At 40.0% G+C, this 16,424-nt stretch overlaps 1 protein-coding gene across 10 annotated transcripts in view; it reads right to left on the reverse strand.

The window, feature by feature from the left end:
• Window positions 1-568: 568 nt before the first annotated feature.
• The window catches only part of Dnmbp (dynamin binding protein), a 106,179-nt gene continuing 90,323 nt past the window's right edge, over window positions 569-16,424 (reverse strand). For 9 of the 10 annotated variants that reach the window (XM_004838653.3, XM_021253194.2, XM_021253192.2 and 6 more), the window contains 6 exons: window positions 11,582-11,710; window positions 9,756-10,088; window positions 8,351-8,530; window positions 6,666-6,864; window positions 3,788-4,302; window positions 569-2,175 (listed from right to left, as the gene is read on the reverse strand). In XM_004838653.3, coding sequence (XP_004838710.2) covers window positions 1,990-2,175; window positions 3,788-4,302; window positions 6,666-6,864; window positions 8,351-8,530; window positions 9,756-10,088; window positions 11,582-11,710 — 1,542 coding nt within the window. In that variant the 3' untranslated portion in view covers window positions 569-1,989. Of the gene's footprint in view, window positions 2,176-3,787; window positions 4,331-6,665; window positions 6,865-8,350; window positions 8,531-9,755; window positions 10,089-11,581; window positions 11,711-16,424 lie in introns of those variants that run through there. The other variant, XM_087185118.1, reaches the window with a different exon arrangement.

Here is a 16,424-nt window from a genome sequence, read left to right on the forward strand (position 1 = left end):
ATTAGGACCTTCATGTAGACTTAGGCAAGTCAGAATGTCATTGAACCCCATTTTCTTAGTTCATAAAATGAGAATGGCCCAGATGATCTGTAAGCTTCTTTCCCATAGCTGGCTTATGCAATCACACTTTCTATTCTTTAATAATATGGGTTAACTGCTTTGCTATCACCCACATATTGTCCTTAATCCTTCCTCTGCCATTACTTGCTCAAACTGCTGCTATGTGACCTTGTTAGTTCATCTCTAGTGCTATCAGTTTCCATACCTGAAATGTTGTGAAAATTTTTTCCCTTAGGATTTCAACTGGAGATTTCACCTCTTTTATTCTGCTAGGAATTTATTTTACAAGGCATCTTTAAATAAAGGGGCAATCATGTGTAGCACAGACATCTTACGTATGCAGGATATGTTAAATATTTTGCAAGAAAAATTGGGTCTCGAGTTTCTTTGGTTAGCCTTTCCATTCCCACAGGATTCAGAACACCACTGAATTGGCAAGAAGGCGTGACAGACACTTGAGGAAAATGTTTAGGTTCACCTCAACCTGAAGGAGAATCAAGAAAACATATTCATGGCCAATAGAAATGATTTTATTTATAAAATAACTAAAATATAAACATCTCTAAATATAAATACTCTTCACAAGAGACCTATAATTACTGCCTGTGACCACTGGCAGGGACAAAAGATGAGGAGTCCACAGGTGTCTCCTGGGTCACCAGGATCTTAAGGCCAAATGTGCATGCAGAGAAGCAGGGCTGTACAGCTGTAATTCCTTTAAAAGACAAACTTCATAGTTATCTATTATAAGGCAGGCTTCATAGCTCCTGAAGAACTTAAGTACAGGAACCCTGCTAAAACCAAATTTTCAGAGCCAGATTCTAAGGGGTTAGCAAATATCTTCCTGTGACCAATGGGAGTTCTTATCAGGCACTTTCGAATCTGTTTGGCTTTGAAAACTGTCCCTGAAGCATGGAGGTTAGTGGTGAAACTGAAAATCTTATTTCCTTGTGTAGGATAAACTACTTCTGGGACTGCTTAACTGAAATAAGTCACATGGGTTATGTTTTCTGCAACTGTGGATGTGACTAAATGGCAACAGTATGAAGGAACAAGGTATGCAGTCCTTGATTAGGCTGGACTGGTTAGGGATTTGTGCAGAACTAGTACTTTTAGTGGAGGCTGGAGCTCCGATCCTGTTTTTCTAGAAAAATCTATGCATTGTTGACCATAGAGAGAGGGTCACGAGACATCACATTCAGACTATAAAGTAGAGGTGACTGTCAGAAAGAGTAGATGGCTGTATCTAAAAAGGAAAGAGAACTTTTCAGATAAAAGATCAAAAGAAAATAAAAACCCTAATTACTTCTTAGCAGAAGAAAGCAGTTGAATACAGTGAATATAGTTGAATACAGTGAAATAAAAGATTAGTACTTTAGGGACTTTAGAAATTAGGTGTGAGAAAAGAAATGTGTGCAGGACACTAGAGGTATCTCAGAAGCTTTGAAACACTGGGTTTGGTGCCATCTTAGCAAATTCTTTGCCACATGCCAAAATATAACCTGCCTGGGCCCTCAGAGCCCCATCCAAGTCAGTTTCTGACCAGTTCGTCATGGAGCATGGGGCCACTTCAGACTCAGTATGATACAAATGATACTATCAGAGATTCCTGCAGACACAGGTGCAGAATACTGGTGTTCTGACTGGAAATTTCTCATTTCCAAAGGCTGACCCAGCACTTGCCTCTTGTCTTGTGGTCACTGAATCATTTGCAAGTCCCAGGGTACACTTCAAATCCTAGAAATTCTAGGGAGCATCAAGATTTATAACCCAGTGGAGAAGAACAAAGCGTGTCTTACTCTCCACCAGTCATGTTAAGCAGTGCAGCAGGGCCTGGGGCTCAAGAGCAGGTGCCGCTCAGCAGGCCACCAGAACCTCTCAGCAGACTGAAAGCAAAGGCAGTAAGGTTGAGTAGGAGGCACAATAGGCTCAGGTGTACTCAGTTTTGCGGATATAATTGGATGGGACGTAGCCCTTCTTCCCATTAACTTCAGCTAACCACCACTCTGTATTGCCGGTAATGTCTTTAAACTCGAGGATCTTGAGTCTCTGATTGGCTGACACACTCAGCTCATTTGGGTTTCGTGCTTTGAAGGTATAAACAGCAAAATAGACCTGTGTTAGGGAAAGAGGGAGAGTTAGGAAACTGCTTGGAGCAATGCTGTCCAACAAAACTTTCTGTGATGATGTGAATGTTCTATATCTGGATATAGCTAGTGACCTAAGAACTGAAATTTTAATCTTATTTATTTTTTAACTAAACTTTAAATGGCTATATATGGCTGGAGGACCCATAGTGAAGAGGGAAGGTTCAAAGAAAACCAAAATTCACACCTTTTAATTCTTTCAAAAATGCCCTGAAGCCTCAGTCAATATGGAAGATGGCTGATCTATGAGGGTACCCTCCTGTTCCCAATTCTATATCCCATCCAGAAGTGCGGAACTAGAGCTGTGGGTGGGTGGATAGCTCAATGGTAGAATGCTTGCCTAGGCAAACACAAGGTGAGAGGAGGGGTGGGGAGGGAAAGAGAGATGGGGGGGAGGAAGGAGGGAGGGGGAGAGAGATTCAAAATTGAATTTTTAAAAGCCCCTAAAATAAGACATAATTAATTTCCAAGCAAGAAATTAAGATGTCTAGGTGCCACAGATGAAAATATAATGCAAAGTGAGGGTGGTATTGAGTAAGAGGAGAGGCCATGAGGGGTTTTGGTAGCAGCCTCTCATGAGGGCAGATACACATCTGATGCCTGGGGTTTTAGGACCCGGTCAGCCTCAGAAGTTCACGAGGATAAAATGAGTTCGCATTCCCAAATCAGAATCTAGGAAAGGTCTGTTGCTTTGTCCATGTGTCTAGAAAAGGCATACACACAACCATCAGAAAGAAGGGAGCACGCCTAGCTGCAAGGAGTATGGCATGGAAAGTCTGAGCTGAGAAATGGTGAGAAGCAGCCACTGGAACTCAGAGTCTAGCAGAAGCAACATCTCCACAACCTGGGATGTGACTGGCAACAAAGGGGTGAAACAGAGACCCCCCCTCAGCTGTGATTCTGAAAATGATTTTAAAATATGTGGGCTTAAGCTGGGTATGGTAGAGCCTGACTGTAACACCAGCTTCTCAGGAGGCAGAGGCAGGAGGTCTGAAAGTTTGAGACCAACCTGGGCAACTTAGTGGGAAAACAAGTGGAGGAATGTGGCTGGGGATGGAACTCAGTGGAAGAACACTTGCCCAGTGTGGATGAAGTCCTAAATTCAATCTCTAGCACCACAAAACAAACAAAAAAAAATGAGTTTAAAAGTGCAAGATATAAAGGTTACACCAAATTCACAAGACAGGAGCAGGCCATTAAAAAAAGAACAGGAGCAACTGAAGTAGCCCCAAAATTTCATTTCTAAATTCCAGAAATAAAAATATAGGTATCTGCATAAAAAACTACGTGGATTAGATAGCAGATTTTGTATGGTGGAAGACTTAGTGAACTGGAGGAATGGAAAAAGTTTTATCATGACACCTTTTCAGTCCCACTGACCAAGCAGGTGGTGGCCAGTGATATCCTGAGAAGCCTCAATCAGAGGTCCAGAGATGCTCACAGGGATAGCAGCTTTCCTCCATGCACTCACCTCCAGATAACACCCAGACCCTGGGCAAGCCTCTGCCTTGCCCAATCCTGCACCCACAACACACCTCCTGCCCCTCTGGGCCACAATGGTAAGCTAGGGGAGCACTTACCTGACTGCCTTCTGCCTCACTGCTTTCTAGCTTTTCATTTTTATCTTCCAGAGCCTGGGCTGCTATTGCACATCCTTTTGCGAGGTCTCTGCCTTGTCCATTTCGGCTCAGTACAACCTCCGGATGTCTGGTGCTTCGGTAGCAGCCCCTTATACTGGCCACATCTACAGAGTCCCTTGGTCTGGGCTGCAAGGTCCACTCTGGGTCTGGAAAGGACCTGGAAGGTCCATTCTCTGGACTACTCAGGTTCAAGGATGCACCAAGAGTTCCTTGGTCACATTCTTTCAATGAAGGTATATCTTGAGGCTGCTTTGGACAAGAAGCTGAAGCAAAGGACACAGCCATGCTGCTGGGGTTGAAGGTCAAGGTGCTGTTGCTGTTCTGTCGCAGGAATCTGGGGGAGGAGCTGCTGTGCTCTGACTCAGTGGAGGAGTGGCTCCCCACAGAGGCATCAGAGTGGCTATGGCGTGGATTGTAGGGCTTTAGGAAAGAGCTGTACACGAAGCCTTTGGTAACTGCAGAAGGAGATACTGACATCAAGACCTTGTAGCACAAGGGGGAGAAGTAAGAGGCAGAGAATCAACAGAGAAAAACCACAGTTTAAAAGCTAGATCAATGATGCAAGACGAACTGACACTTGTTTGGAAATGGGCATATGAAGAAAACTTAGTAGGACATCCAGACACTGGCTAAGGAGAAACTCAGCCAAGTATATGCTCAAACACACCACATGTGGCTGAGAGTTGAAGACCATCCCTGTGTTGAGGAGCCCCTCAGATAGTCATCCTGCCTCCCCGTCTTCTGTAGTACTACAAGCCTTTGGTTAAGGAGCTGCGGAACACTAAGCATCCTAATGCAGAAAGCTGGTACATGAGTTCCAATATATATGGGACACATACAGCATATGCTCACTGCCTAAGATGATGACATAAAGCCCTTGGTGACAACTCAATTAGGAATTGAGATGGTATCCATAGGACATTTTTTTTATTACATGAAGAGAAATCTGCCCAAGAATAAACCCTGATTATACAGCCTCCATGAGAACAATGGTCATCTCTTGGGAGTTAAATTTAATATTACTTTAGTCTTATTGTATTTATTTTTGCTTCTAGTCCCACGATTCTGCTACAGAAGGAATTCCAGGTCTTTAGAACCGAGGGGCTCGCTCATGTCCTCGGCATGGTGGGCCGAATTTGGACATGACAAGAGCATTAGTGTCATGTTTACAGGAAAAGGTCTCTACCTGTCTCAAAATTATATTGTTTTAATATACACCAATTGTAAATATTTATGGGGGCAGATTTCAATGCATGTATACACTATGTAGAACTGAATCAGGGTAATTAGCATGTCTATCTCATCTTTTTTTTATGTTTGGAACTTTCAACCTCTTCTTGTTCTCATAAAATATATCAGGTCCCTCTACTTTGTTGTAGAAACTAGAATTTATTCCTAACTATATTTAGGTACCTGTTATCCAACCTCATTTTTTCTTGATCTTTGATGCACTTCTGGTACCTGAACAAATGCTGGCTTGCAGGAAGACACTCCCTTGGTATCTGACGAATGGACAGGAGGCCCCTGGGGTCCCACAGAAAAGGGTACAGGGTCTAACAGCTGATTCTAATATTGTGGGCTTCTTGCTACCACTTTACTTCTCAGGACTGAGTAAAAAATCCTGAGGGGATAGTACCTCTTACATAGCTTGGAATTTTACAGTCTATCAGTCTGATCCCATCAGTGACTGACACTCCTGTCAGTCTGTCTCCCTGACAGGCTCTTTCCTTTTCTATTCCAGTCTTTATTATTTAAAATAAGCAGAAGTGAGGAAAGGAGAAAAAGAAAAAAGAAGAAAATATTTTAAAGGAAATTTTTTAAAGTACTAATTTTCAGTTCTATTTTGTGTCTATAGAGATGTTTACTGTATAGTCCCCAAATATGTATCTAAAACACTTAGATCAGATGTGTTTTAGGATTCTTTCTTTCTTTCTTCTTCCTTTTTCTTTTTTTTCCTTCCTTCCTTCCTTCCTTCTTTCCTTCCTTTCCTTTTCTTTCTTTTCTGTTTTATTTAGGGAAGGTAGTAAAGTATACATGTTTTCCAACACCCTTCATCAGGTTCTGGGTCAGCATACCATAATGTAAAATGCATGACTATTCACACCAAAATAAGTGTAAGCTATGATTATAAATGGTGTTGCATCACTTTGTTCAACTTTTTGGTAAAAAGATCTGAAAAAAATTTTCATCAAAGCCTTTTGGATTTTGGAATGGTAGAAAAAAGGATTTAGATTATTATTATTTTTTGTACTTTTCTTTAAATTCTGTAAATCTTACCTATCCTAGAAGCTATAAAGCTGGATTTTAAAGACATTCCCTAAATAATCATGAGGTAAAATAATTTGATACAGGGGGAAAAATAATGCAAACAAAAACTGTAAGTTTTGAAATTTATACACATACAAGACAAGTTTATAGACACTAGAGGGCAAGCTTATTTTGTGGCTTACTCAGAATAGGTTGACAAGAAACAGGATTCCATTAGCAGTATTTACTGCCTGGATAAGCTATAAAGCATGGCAAGATCTTCTGAGATAAGTCATGGAATCTTCTCTGGAATTTGTCAAAACAAAAACACAAGCAAAAAAAAAAAAGAGAAAAGACAAAAAGAAAGAAAACCGCAACCAAGAATGGGCTTTGTTTCCCTAATGATCTGGGCATTACACTCTCTGATGATGGATAGAAATTTTAGGGTTATTTTTCCCTTTAAACAGAGACTCTCATTTTTTTTTCTGGCCTAAACAGGATGCAGATAAAGCCCCAATCTTCACTTTTTCCTCATTTAGAATTACATTCATCTGACAGCTAAAATTCTTACCTCCATTGTCAATCAGCCAGCGGTTCTGACTGCCCATGGGGTCTTTTTTTTTTATCACACCCACCAGGTCACCTTCTAAAAGTGAGACATCCAAGTCCTGAGCAGCATTGAAATTCCTTTCTGCTTGGAAGAGTTTATCAGGGGGATATCGTGCCAGCAGCGAGGCCCGTAGCTCTTCTGATTGCAGCATGTAACTTGGCTGAAAAGTAACACAAAAAGCACCATCGACCAGAACTCTGCCTGGCCATAATCACAGCAGCCTCTTGCTAGGCCACTTGTATTTAATCTTGGCTCAGTCAGAGTCTCAGAAGTGAGGCATTGATAGCTACTCATTGCCCCCTCAGAGGCTTTTGTGAGTTACCCTGTTTGGCTAGGTAAAAATCATGGTAGCGTCAGCTGTGCCTTTATAGCTATAAAGAAATTCAACACATACTTATTTGTAACAAAACTGTGATTAAAATGCTGCCTAAAGAATCAAACTATTGGGACCGGGTTAGGGCATGTGCATGAGGCCCTGGGTTCAATGCCTGGCATCAAAATTTTAAAAAATAAAAATAAATCAAAATATCTAAGTAATATTACTAAGTGTGTGTATGTTGGCGGGGGTATGGGGGAAGACTGGGGATTGAATATAGGTATTCCTACTGAGTTATATCCTCAGCCCTGTATTTTTTATTTCAAAACAAGATCTCACAAAGTTGCCCAGACTAGGCTCAAACTTGCAATTTCGCTGCCTCAGTCTCCCAGAGTGCTGAGAGTACAGGGAGATGTCATGGCACTCAGCTCACTACATCTTCTTATATTTTGCTAGACCAACCTAAACAATTAAGACATTTTCTATCCCGACTTCCCTATTTATAAAAATAAGTCATAAAAATAGGAAAAAGATAATTTTGGCATTTCTTTTTAGGTAATAGAAATGTCTATGGGATTATATGGACCAAAATAAGCAAAGCCATATTAGCAATTTTTTAGATTATTAGCCCATATAATTTGTTGTATCTTACACAAAAGCAGTTAATGATAACCTGGCTCTATTAACTTTTCTAACCCACAATCAAAAATAGGCAGGGCTGAGGATTTAGCTCAATGGTTCCACCACCTGCTTTGCAAAAACAAGATTCCAAGTTCAATCCCCGATACCAAAAAACCCCCCAAAAAACCCAACAAAAATAGGCAGGCCTGTAAGAATTAATATACCCTTAAATCAGTTTCCTTAATTAAGTAATCAATGTATTGCTATTGATACTTTCAAGGATTCAAGAATGATTTCAGAGGACAGCCTGAAGTTCCTAACAAGGTAAGAAAACTATAGGTAGTCATTATCAGGCAACAGTAAGTACATCAGTGATGTTCAGGAAATGCTGAATGCTTAGAGGAGCCTGTGATGGATGAGACCCAAAAACCACTGATGATAATAATACTTACTTGTCTAGTGCTTACTATGTCTCAGGTAATTTATTAGTGCCTCTAAACATTAACCCACTAAAGCTTTGTAATTACTCTATGATGTAGGTAAAATTATCATCTGTGTCTTAAAGATGAGGAACCAAGACCCAGACGTGAAGTAATGTATTCAAAACAAAGTGGTAAGTGTCCATCCTGGGATATGAACCCAGATGGTCCAGCTCTAATTCACACACTCTTAACCCTAGGCCATGCTACCCTTCTCAGTCCCTACTCACCAGCCCCAGGAGGGACTTCCGTGCAGACTGGCGGTCTGTGGTCTTCCTCTCAAAAGGCTTCTTGGTAGCTGGAAGAGACTCGGGAAAGAAAGTGAAGACCTGGAGTTGCTGCAGAACCCTGCTGTGCTCTTCATGGAAGATGGCAATTAGGTTTCCCTCTTTGCCTGTAACTTTGAGTAACTGGAGTCCAGGGAAAGAGCCAACATGGAGGAAAGAAGAAAAAGATGGATGAAAGATCCCTGGGACTGACAAAGTCTCTGTAGAACCAACTGGAAGCTAAAGTTCAACTGCAGTGGCCCTATGCAAGCTACACACACTGCAGTCTATGCAGGAGAAAAGGCACTCTTGGCAACACTCCGACAAGCCACACGGACCGGCTCTTCTGGGAATCATGCAAGATGGGAAGAGACACTTAAAAAGCCCCAGGCTTCTTGCCACCATCAAAGAATCAAGAATTCTTGATGGGACCTAATAATATATTTAATCTCTGTAGTTTGGATAATTTCTTTTTTTTTTTTTTGCACTTTATTAAATTCTTTTATTGGTACATTGTAGGCATACAACACAATTACACTTCTCATTAGGAATTGTACCTTTACATGATGCATCTTGGTTCTTTTTTTTTCCCCATTCCTAGCCTTCCCTTCACCCCCTCCACCCTTCCCTATTTACAAAGACTTTATTTCCATTTTTTCCATTTCTCAGCATTTTTCCTTTCCCTTCTTTCCTTTTCCCTGCCCCTCCCACTACCCCTACCCCTTTGGACCTTTTCTTCCTATTTTGCATTATCGATTATTCATTCTAATCATTGGTACATTTTAGGTATACAGTATAATGACATTCATCATTGGAAATTTGCACCTTTACATAGTCTCTCTTGGTTCTTATTTTTCACCCTTGCCCAGCCCTCCCTTCAACCCCTCCAGTCCTCCCTATTTACAAAGATTTTGTTCCTATTTTTTCATTTTCTCATATTAATCCCATTCCCTTCTATCCTTTCCCCTAGCCCTCCCACTTCCTTCCCCTTTGCCCCTTTTCTTCCTATTTCACATTACCTATTATACATTTAGTCCTTATTTACACTTTCAGTTTCTCACACCAGAGAAACTATTTGGTATTTACACATGTGTGTCCTATTTATTTCACTTAAGAGTATTGCCTCAATGTGCATCCACTTAGCTATAAATGTCTCTAATTTCTCATTTTTTATGGCTGAGCTCCATTTTATTAAAAAACCACATACATTCTCTTTATCCAGTGTCCAGTGGATGGGCATTTGGGCTGTTTCCAAGTTTTAGCTATCACAATGTAGTTTGGATAATTTCTCACACGACCCCACTGAGGGCCTAGAAAAAGACTGGGCCATCTTCAGAAATGACTTTCCACAGAGCAGTAAGTGACTCACCGAAACCAGTGGCTGCAACTGCTCCAATGCCTGCTGCACAAAGTCGCAGTGGGCTTCAGCATAGCCATGGATGCAGTTGGCAAAGAGACCCTGTGCGTACTGCTGAAACTTGGGTAGCTCATCTAGCAGCTGTGCATTCAGGGCCTCGTAGTTGTTCCGGGCTGACTGCAGCTCCTCTAGGGTTTTCTTGTCCTTCAACTTCTCTGCTCGTTCTGTGCAGTTGTAGAAGTCGAGAAGCTTGTCAAAACGTTTCTGCACCAGCTTGTGGGGTCCTGTAAACATGCTCAGTAACTGATTTAAGGGAGAGATGACAAGCCGCTCTGTCCTCTCTTTCTATAGGAATGAGAAAGGCACATTTGATCAGCTGGTCAGCATCTCATCTTTATGAGTCTCCAAAACACTTGTAAGCCTAATTTGGTTGTCCTGTACCAACTGCTTTGCTCCTAGTACGCAAGCTGGCCCCACGCAGAACAACAGATGTACTCTATCAACACCTACAAAACAGCTCTGCATATAGTTCATCTAACCATTCACATACTAAAGCACTTGCAAAATATACTAACCCTTCTTTATCTTATTTAATAAATGCTAAATTGTGCATGGATATTTGTATTAGAAAACAGATGTGATAGACTTGATAACACTTACTTTAGCTTGTTTTTTTGTTTGTTTTTGTGGTGCTCAGAATTGGACCCAGAGCCTTATGCAGCACTCTACTGCTAAGCTACATCCCCATCCCTATACAGCTTGATTTAACTCAGATTCAGCTGTTGCATAAATCTGGAATGGAATAACTTTCACCCACCTATAATACTGTTTCTAATCATTAACTTGGTAAGATTTGTTTTCACTCTTCAAAAAATTTTTCTTTTACTCTTCTTATAAGAACAGATAACCCAGACATGATGGCACATGCCAACAATCCCAGCACTTGGTCAGCTGAGGCAGGAGGATCAAGAGCGTGAGGTTAGCCTGGTCTACACAGTGAGAACCTGTCTCAAAAACCAAAACAACTCAGATATTGAGAGTGGGTTTTGAACACATAATTAAGTACTTAGTAGCATCTTTGTTTTGTTTTTGAGACAGGATATCATTATGTTGTTCAGGCTAGCCTTGAATTCACTATGTAGCCCAGGCTGGCCTTGAACTTACAGTGATTTTCCTTCAGCCTCCTGAGCTTAGTAGCATCTTATTAAAAAGAATTTACTGGGGCAAGGGATTTAGCTCAGTGGTTCTGCCTTGCAAGCACAGAGGCCTGAGTTCGATCCCCGGTACCAATAAAAAAAAAAAAAGAATTTACTGTTTGAATACCTAGAAGTTTCCCTAAGTGTATATATCTGCTATAGCCTTAAACCATGCAGGGATTTCTAAGAAACTATCACATCCCACCTAATTCTATTTGCAATTAAACAATCATATATATAACTATCCAGAAGTTCCCAACCAATTTGTCCTTTAGTACTTTCTATATAAAGTAGTTTTTACTTTATAAAAAGCTACTTGGTAACACTTAAAAAGAGTATTTAGAAAAATATCAGCATTATCAATAGTGATTCGATTAATTTTCTAGTTTTCCCTCCCTAGTTTGTCGTCTGAAACTAAGTTGATTACAAACTATTAAAAAAAAAATCTATCGAATTCAGGCCCTACCTGTCCCTCTATCTGAAAGTTATGTTCTGAATATAATAAACCTTGATATAAACATAATTAAAGGACACATTGTGCTTCTGTTCTCTGTGGAATTAGCTTTGGTGTGAGCTGCCATTAGAGGTGTCCCTGGGAAGGGGCCAAGCTATGAAAGGTGAGCTGCACATGGAATCACTTACGAAATTTGTGAAGAGCTGGTCACTAATGTAACGATGCACCTTCTCAAACTGCTCCAGGTCACGGTGTCCCCTCTCTATGCACAGATCCCACATGCTTGCAGCAGCCACCACTTTCACACATGCTGATTCCTGAAGCAGATGAGAAACACACAAGTAAGAACACAGATGCTGACTTCATCATTCAACCCATGGAGCACTCTGCAACAAAATGGAAGCAGTCTGCAACAAATTTTTCTCTCAAGTATAATATTTCAGCTTTGAAATAAGAATACTCTTATAAACTGATATACAAGGCAAAGAGAAAGGCTAAGATTTTTAGTTCCAGAAAATCTGGTGAGGGCTTTTATCATTGTTAGCATTTCTCTCTGCCTCCTATAAAACAGGGTTCCTTAATTTACCAAAAAGTAAATCAAATTAAAACCAAGATGATTCCTGAAAAATTATGATGACCAATCACTTTCCTTCTTCCTTTCTCAAGTCTTGGCTCCTGCTATCATCTTCTCAAGGACAACTGCCTCAAGCTCCTTGACAATCTCAGTCCCGCTTCTCCACTCTGACTCTGGTGCCTGTGAGGCCCCTGTCCTGCTCTGCTCCTTTCCGACATTGCAAAAACTACCTTCTAGCACAAGACAACTTGTTGATTCTTGTTTATTGTCCTTGTATACCTTCCCCAACCCTGGTAAACTGTGAGCTCCAGGAGGGCAGAGGTTTGTGTTGTGTCACTGACCCAGTGATTGCTTGGTGAATAAATGAATGACTGAATAGGAAACACCTCCTGGTTGGTTGTGACAGTTCTGAGTCCCGGGCTGGTTTTCTTTGGCTATTTGACACAATGCTCGGCTTTTGGCTTGTTTAAGCATAGGAAATGCCTATTGTATTGGTATCAAATCAAATAAAATTAAATGTACTAAAAACTACATTAGTATATTTCAAGAGTAAATTAAAATCCTTTAGTAAAAAACCATCAGTGTTTCGTACATTTGTTTGGTGTTTTAAAAGATATTTTAGATCTTTTGTCTTAGTGCTTTTTCAGAAGGATAACTAGACTCTGAGTCCTTTTGAGTAGAGAACTAATGTGAAACATGATGACTTACTTTCTTTTAGAGAAATACTGTGACACTCCAAAATATCAGTCCAGATATTTTGATATCAAATTATGTGGTCAGTAAACCTCTATTTTTGTTCTTGCTCTCTCTCAATCCACCTAAAGTTATTATTTGTCAGGGCTTTTCATTTTATGTCAGTGACAAACTTGTTCTATTTTCTCTCAATTTCTACTGTCAGTGGTCAGAACCAAATTGACCAATCCATCAAATGGTTGTCAATGTTACCATTTTAAATCTCACCATCCATGGCTGTGGAGAACAGCCTTCCCAACTGGGGAGTTCAGACATATGTTGGCTATACATTCAGAAAACATGGAGAGAAAGCAATCATTACAAGGGTATCAAAATTAGGGAAAAGTGCTGAGAACAGGACAAGGGAACTTGCTTGGTAGTTGCCCCAGTGTTTTTTTTGGTCAAATTTCTCATTTTAAGCTAATGTGTACCAGAAAAGTTTTGTAAACCCTATCTTCAACCTAATTACATTTTTAAAACATGAAGGGAGGGAGTTTGTTATTTATAAGAAATGTAAAGGGCATTTTAAATCAGTGGGGCTTATTCAATAAATGATAACCAGCTGAAAAAAACAAAGTTGCATGGCTATCTCAAATCTTCTATACTAAATTCCTGCTAAAGAAATGATTGATTTAAACCTAAAGCAATGGAACAATGAAAGAACTAAAGCATGGGAGAATTTTTTATCTTGGATAGAAAAGGCCTTTCCATATATGACACAAAACCAAGAAGTTATAAAAGGAAAGTTTAATTAGAGTGCAAAAAAATTAGACTTTTCTATACAGAGAAAACACTTTAAGCAAACTCAAAGTCAACAAACTTGGAGGAAATATTTGTAAACCGTCATGTCAGATAAAAACTATTTTCTCCAATATACGCTACAAATCATTATGAAAAAGACCAACAAGTCTACAAATAAGTGTGCCAAATCACAGAAAGAGAAACGTAGTAACTTAAACATATAGAAAGTCTCAATTTCATTCACAAGAAATGCAAATTTAAACCATACTGAAATATTTTTTACCTATCTTGTACTGTCTATTAGTAAGGATGTTCTGGTAGGAATTTTCACTTTTCTAACACCTATAACATTTATTTCACAGTATCTATCAAAATTCATGCTGCCATACCATTTGATTCAGAAAATCTAGTACTTGCACAAACATAATAGCTAAATCTTGGAAGCAGCCTATAATCTATCAGCAGATGGAATAAAGATAATGTGGTATTTATAAACAACGGAGTACCACTCTTTTTTTTTTTTTTTGGTACCGGGGATCCATATGAGAAACCCAAAGTATAAATCATTTAAAGAGCAAAATAAAAGGCAGATAATAGGAAACAGGGAGGTAGACCTTCTGTAAACAGGAAGGGGACCAACAGATAGAGGGAGAAAGGGGGAGGTAAAAAAAATTAAGATGTATTATGTACATGTACCAACTCCACATAATGAATGTAATCATTATGTACTGCAAATATGTACTAATTAAGAAGAAAGAGAAAACAAACAACAAGCCAGGCATCTGTAATCCCAATACAGTAGACCCTCGAGTTATGACCGGCCTGATATATGAACAACTTAGGTTATGAGTAGAATTTAGTTTTAACTTTCAATAAACATCTTGAGTTACTACCTGAATGTGGGCCACTTGTGCTTCCAGATGGTCTCAGATACATATTTAACCTTTAAAGAGTTCTGGAAGGAACATTACAACATCTTTTCCTGTGTGGGGTTCAGAAATCTTGAGCCAATGTCTAAGGACACTGAAATATGCCTGCAAACAGGAGAGACTTTGAAGGCTGTGTAGAGGAGCCTGAGTTTTCAATTGACCAACTTGAGTTACTACCAGCCCTTGTGAACGAATTGAGTTTTGTTTTTTTTTTTGGTACCGGGGATCGAGCTCGGGTCCTTGTGCTTGCGCAGCAGGCGGCGAAACCACTGAGCTAAATCCCCGGCCCATGAATTGAGTTTTAAGTCAATGATCCACTGTACTTGGGAGGCTGAGGCAGGAAGATCAGTATGTGTTCGAGGCCAGCCTGGGCTACATAATGAGACCCTATCTCAAAAAAACCCCAAAACAACAACAACAAAAATACCCCCTCAAAATAAAACCTAGTTCCCTAGACATAGTCACATAGATCAGAAACTGATATATTTACAAGGATATTCCTTGACACTTCTTCTAATCTTTTGCAACTATAATTTAAATGCCTCTCAACAAGGGACTAGTTAAATATACGCTGGCACATCCATGTAATTAAATACTATGCAGCTGTAGAGAGACTGAGGAAGCTCTTCCAAAATGTGATTAAGTACAAACCCAAGACACCGCAGTGTCGTTCTTCTCCACCCCTACCCAATGGGCCTGGCTCTGACACGAGACAAGTGGTGACTGGTAAGTGGTGACTGCCTGTGTAGAGGGTGACTGGGAGACACAACAGGAGGAAGAATTATTTTTGCCTTTTACTTGGTACCTTTTAAATTTTCTACCACTTAAAGATTTTTAAAAAGTGAAGGATTTCTTATAAGAGCAGATTTTCACATGTGAGGGATGGAGATATACACTTAGAATGTATATATACTTCATTCTATTAAATTAGGAGAAAACCTAGAGGTAAGAATAGAAAGGTCTCTAGTTCTGGTTCTTATTGTCTGAGGCCCATCAGATCCCCTTAGCTTCTCCAGCTCCCTGAAGCTACTTACAGTTCTAACTTTAGGGGCCTGATGTGTAACAACTTCATGAGTTAGAAGTTACAGTGATTAGGACACCCCCACAGGAATCTTTCTTACTCTTGTCTATGGCTTGTCTTTTCTCTAGTCTATTTTTTGCTCTACAGCCTTGCTCTCCCTATATTCACCATTTGTCTTCAAAATGATATTGGCAAAACGAACAGTGACAAGTACTTCTTAAATAACTGGGTATAAGGACAGGAATGTGGGTGTGGGGGAGTGATAAAAACAGAAAGAAAAAAAGAACTGGGCCACTTTAAAATTAATACAAGAGTGCCGATCTTCTAAATGTTGGTTAACTTTCAAGTACCCTATAGAAATCTCAATAAAAAGTACATATGTCTATATCATATCTTCATCGCTTTCTGTCTTAGTTACTTTTCTTATTGCTGAGATAAAATATTTGACAGTCAAAGTTAAAGGAGGAAAGGTTTATTTTGGCTCACAGTTTGTAGAGGTTTCAGTTTATAGTTGGCTGGCTCCAAGGCAGGGTGGCATGGCAGAGGAGAAACAGTCCATGGCAAGCAGAAGGCAGGAAAGCAGCAAAGCAGCAAAATAGCGTGGGAGTAGTAGCAGCCTGGCTCTCCCTTTTCTCCCTTCCAGGCTCCCCGCCCTATGGTGGTGCCACCCACACTCAGGCGGGGCCTTCCCATTATGCACATCCAGAACTATGCCAAACCAATCAGTGGACTAATTTAGGAATCACACACCCTTAATCCCAGCATCACACACTCTAGATCGAGCCACCTCTGAAAAGCCACACCTATGACCACATGAGGCTTTGGAGGGATATCTAGACATAAGCCATAACATTTTCCAGTTCCTCAAAATGAATGTAACTATTATGTATTGCAAATACACTAATTAAAAGAAAAAAAAGTGCATCATGGTAAAATGATCACTTGAATCCAGATTACTTAACTTTCACTAAACAATATGCTAGGTGAACAGGAAAGTGGACAGAATTTTCTAACTAGAATGATGTTGACACTCA

This window comes from Heterocephalus glaber, unplaced genomic scaffold (assembly GCF_053883595.1).
Source record: "Heterocephalus glaber isolate CG9 unplaced genomic scaffold, H.glaber_assembly_v1.0 deba00001497, whole genome shotgun sequence".
In the NCBI taxonomy this organism is placed as follows: domain Eukaryota; kingdom Metazoa; phylum Chordata; class Mammalia; order Rodentia; family Bathyergidae; genus Heterocephalus; species Heterocephalus glaber.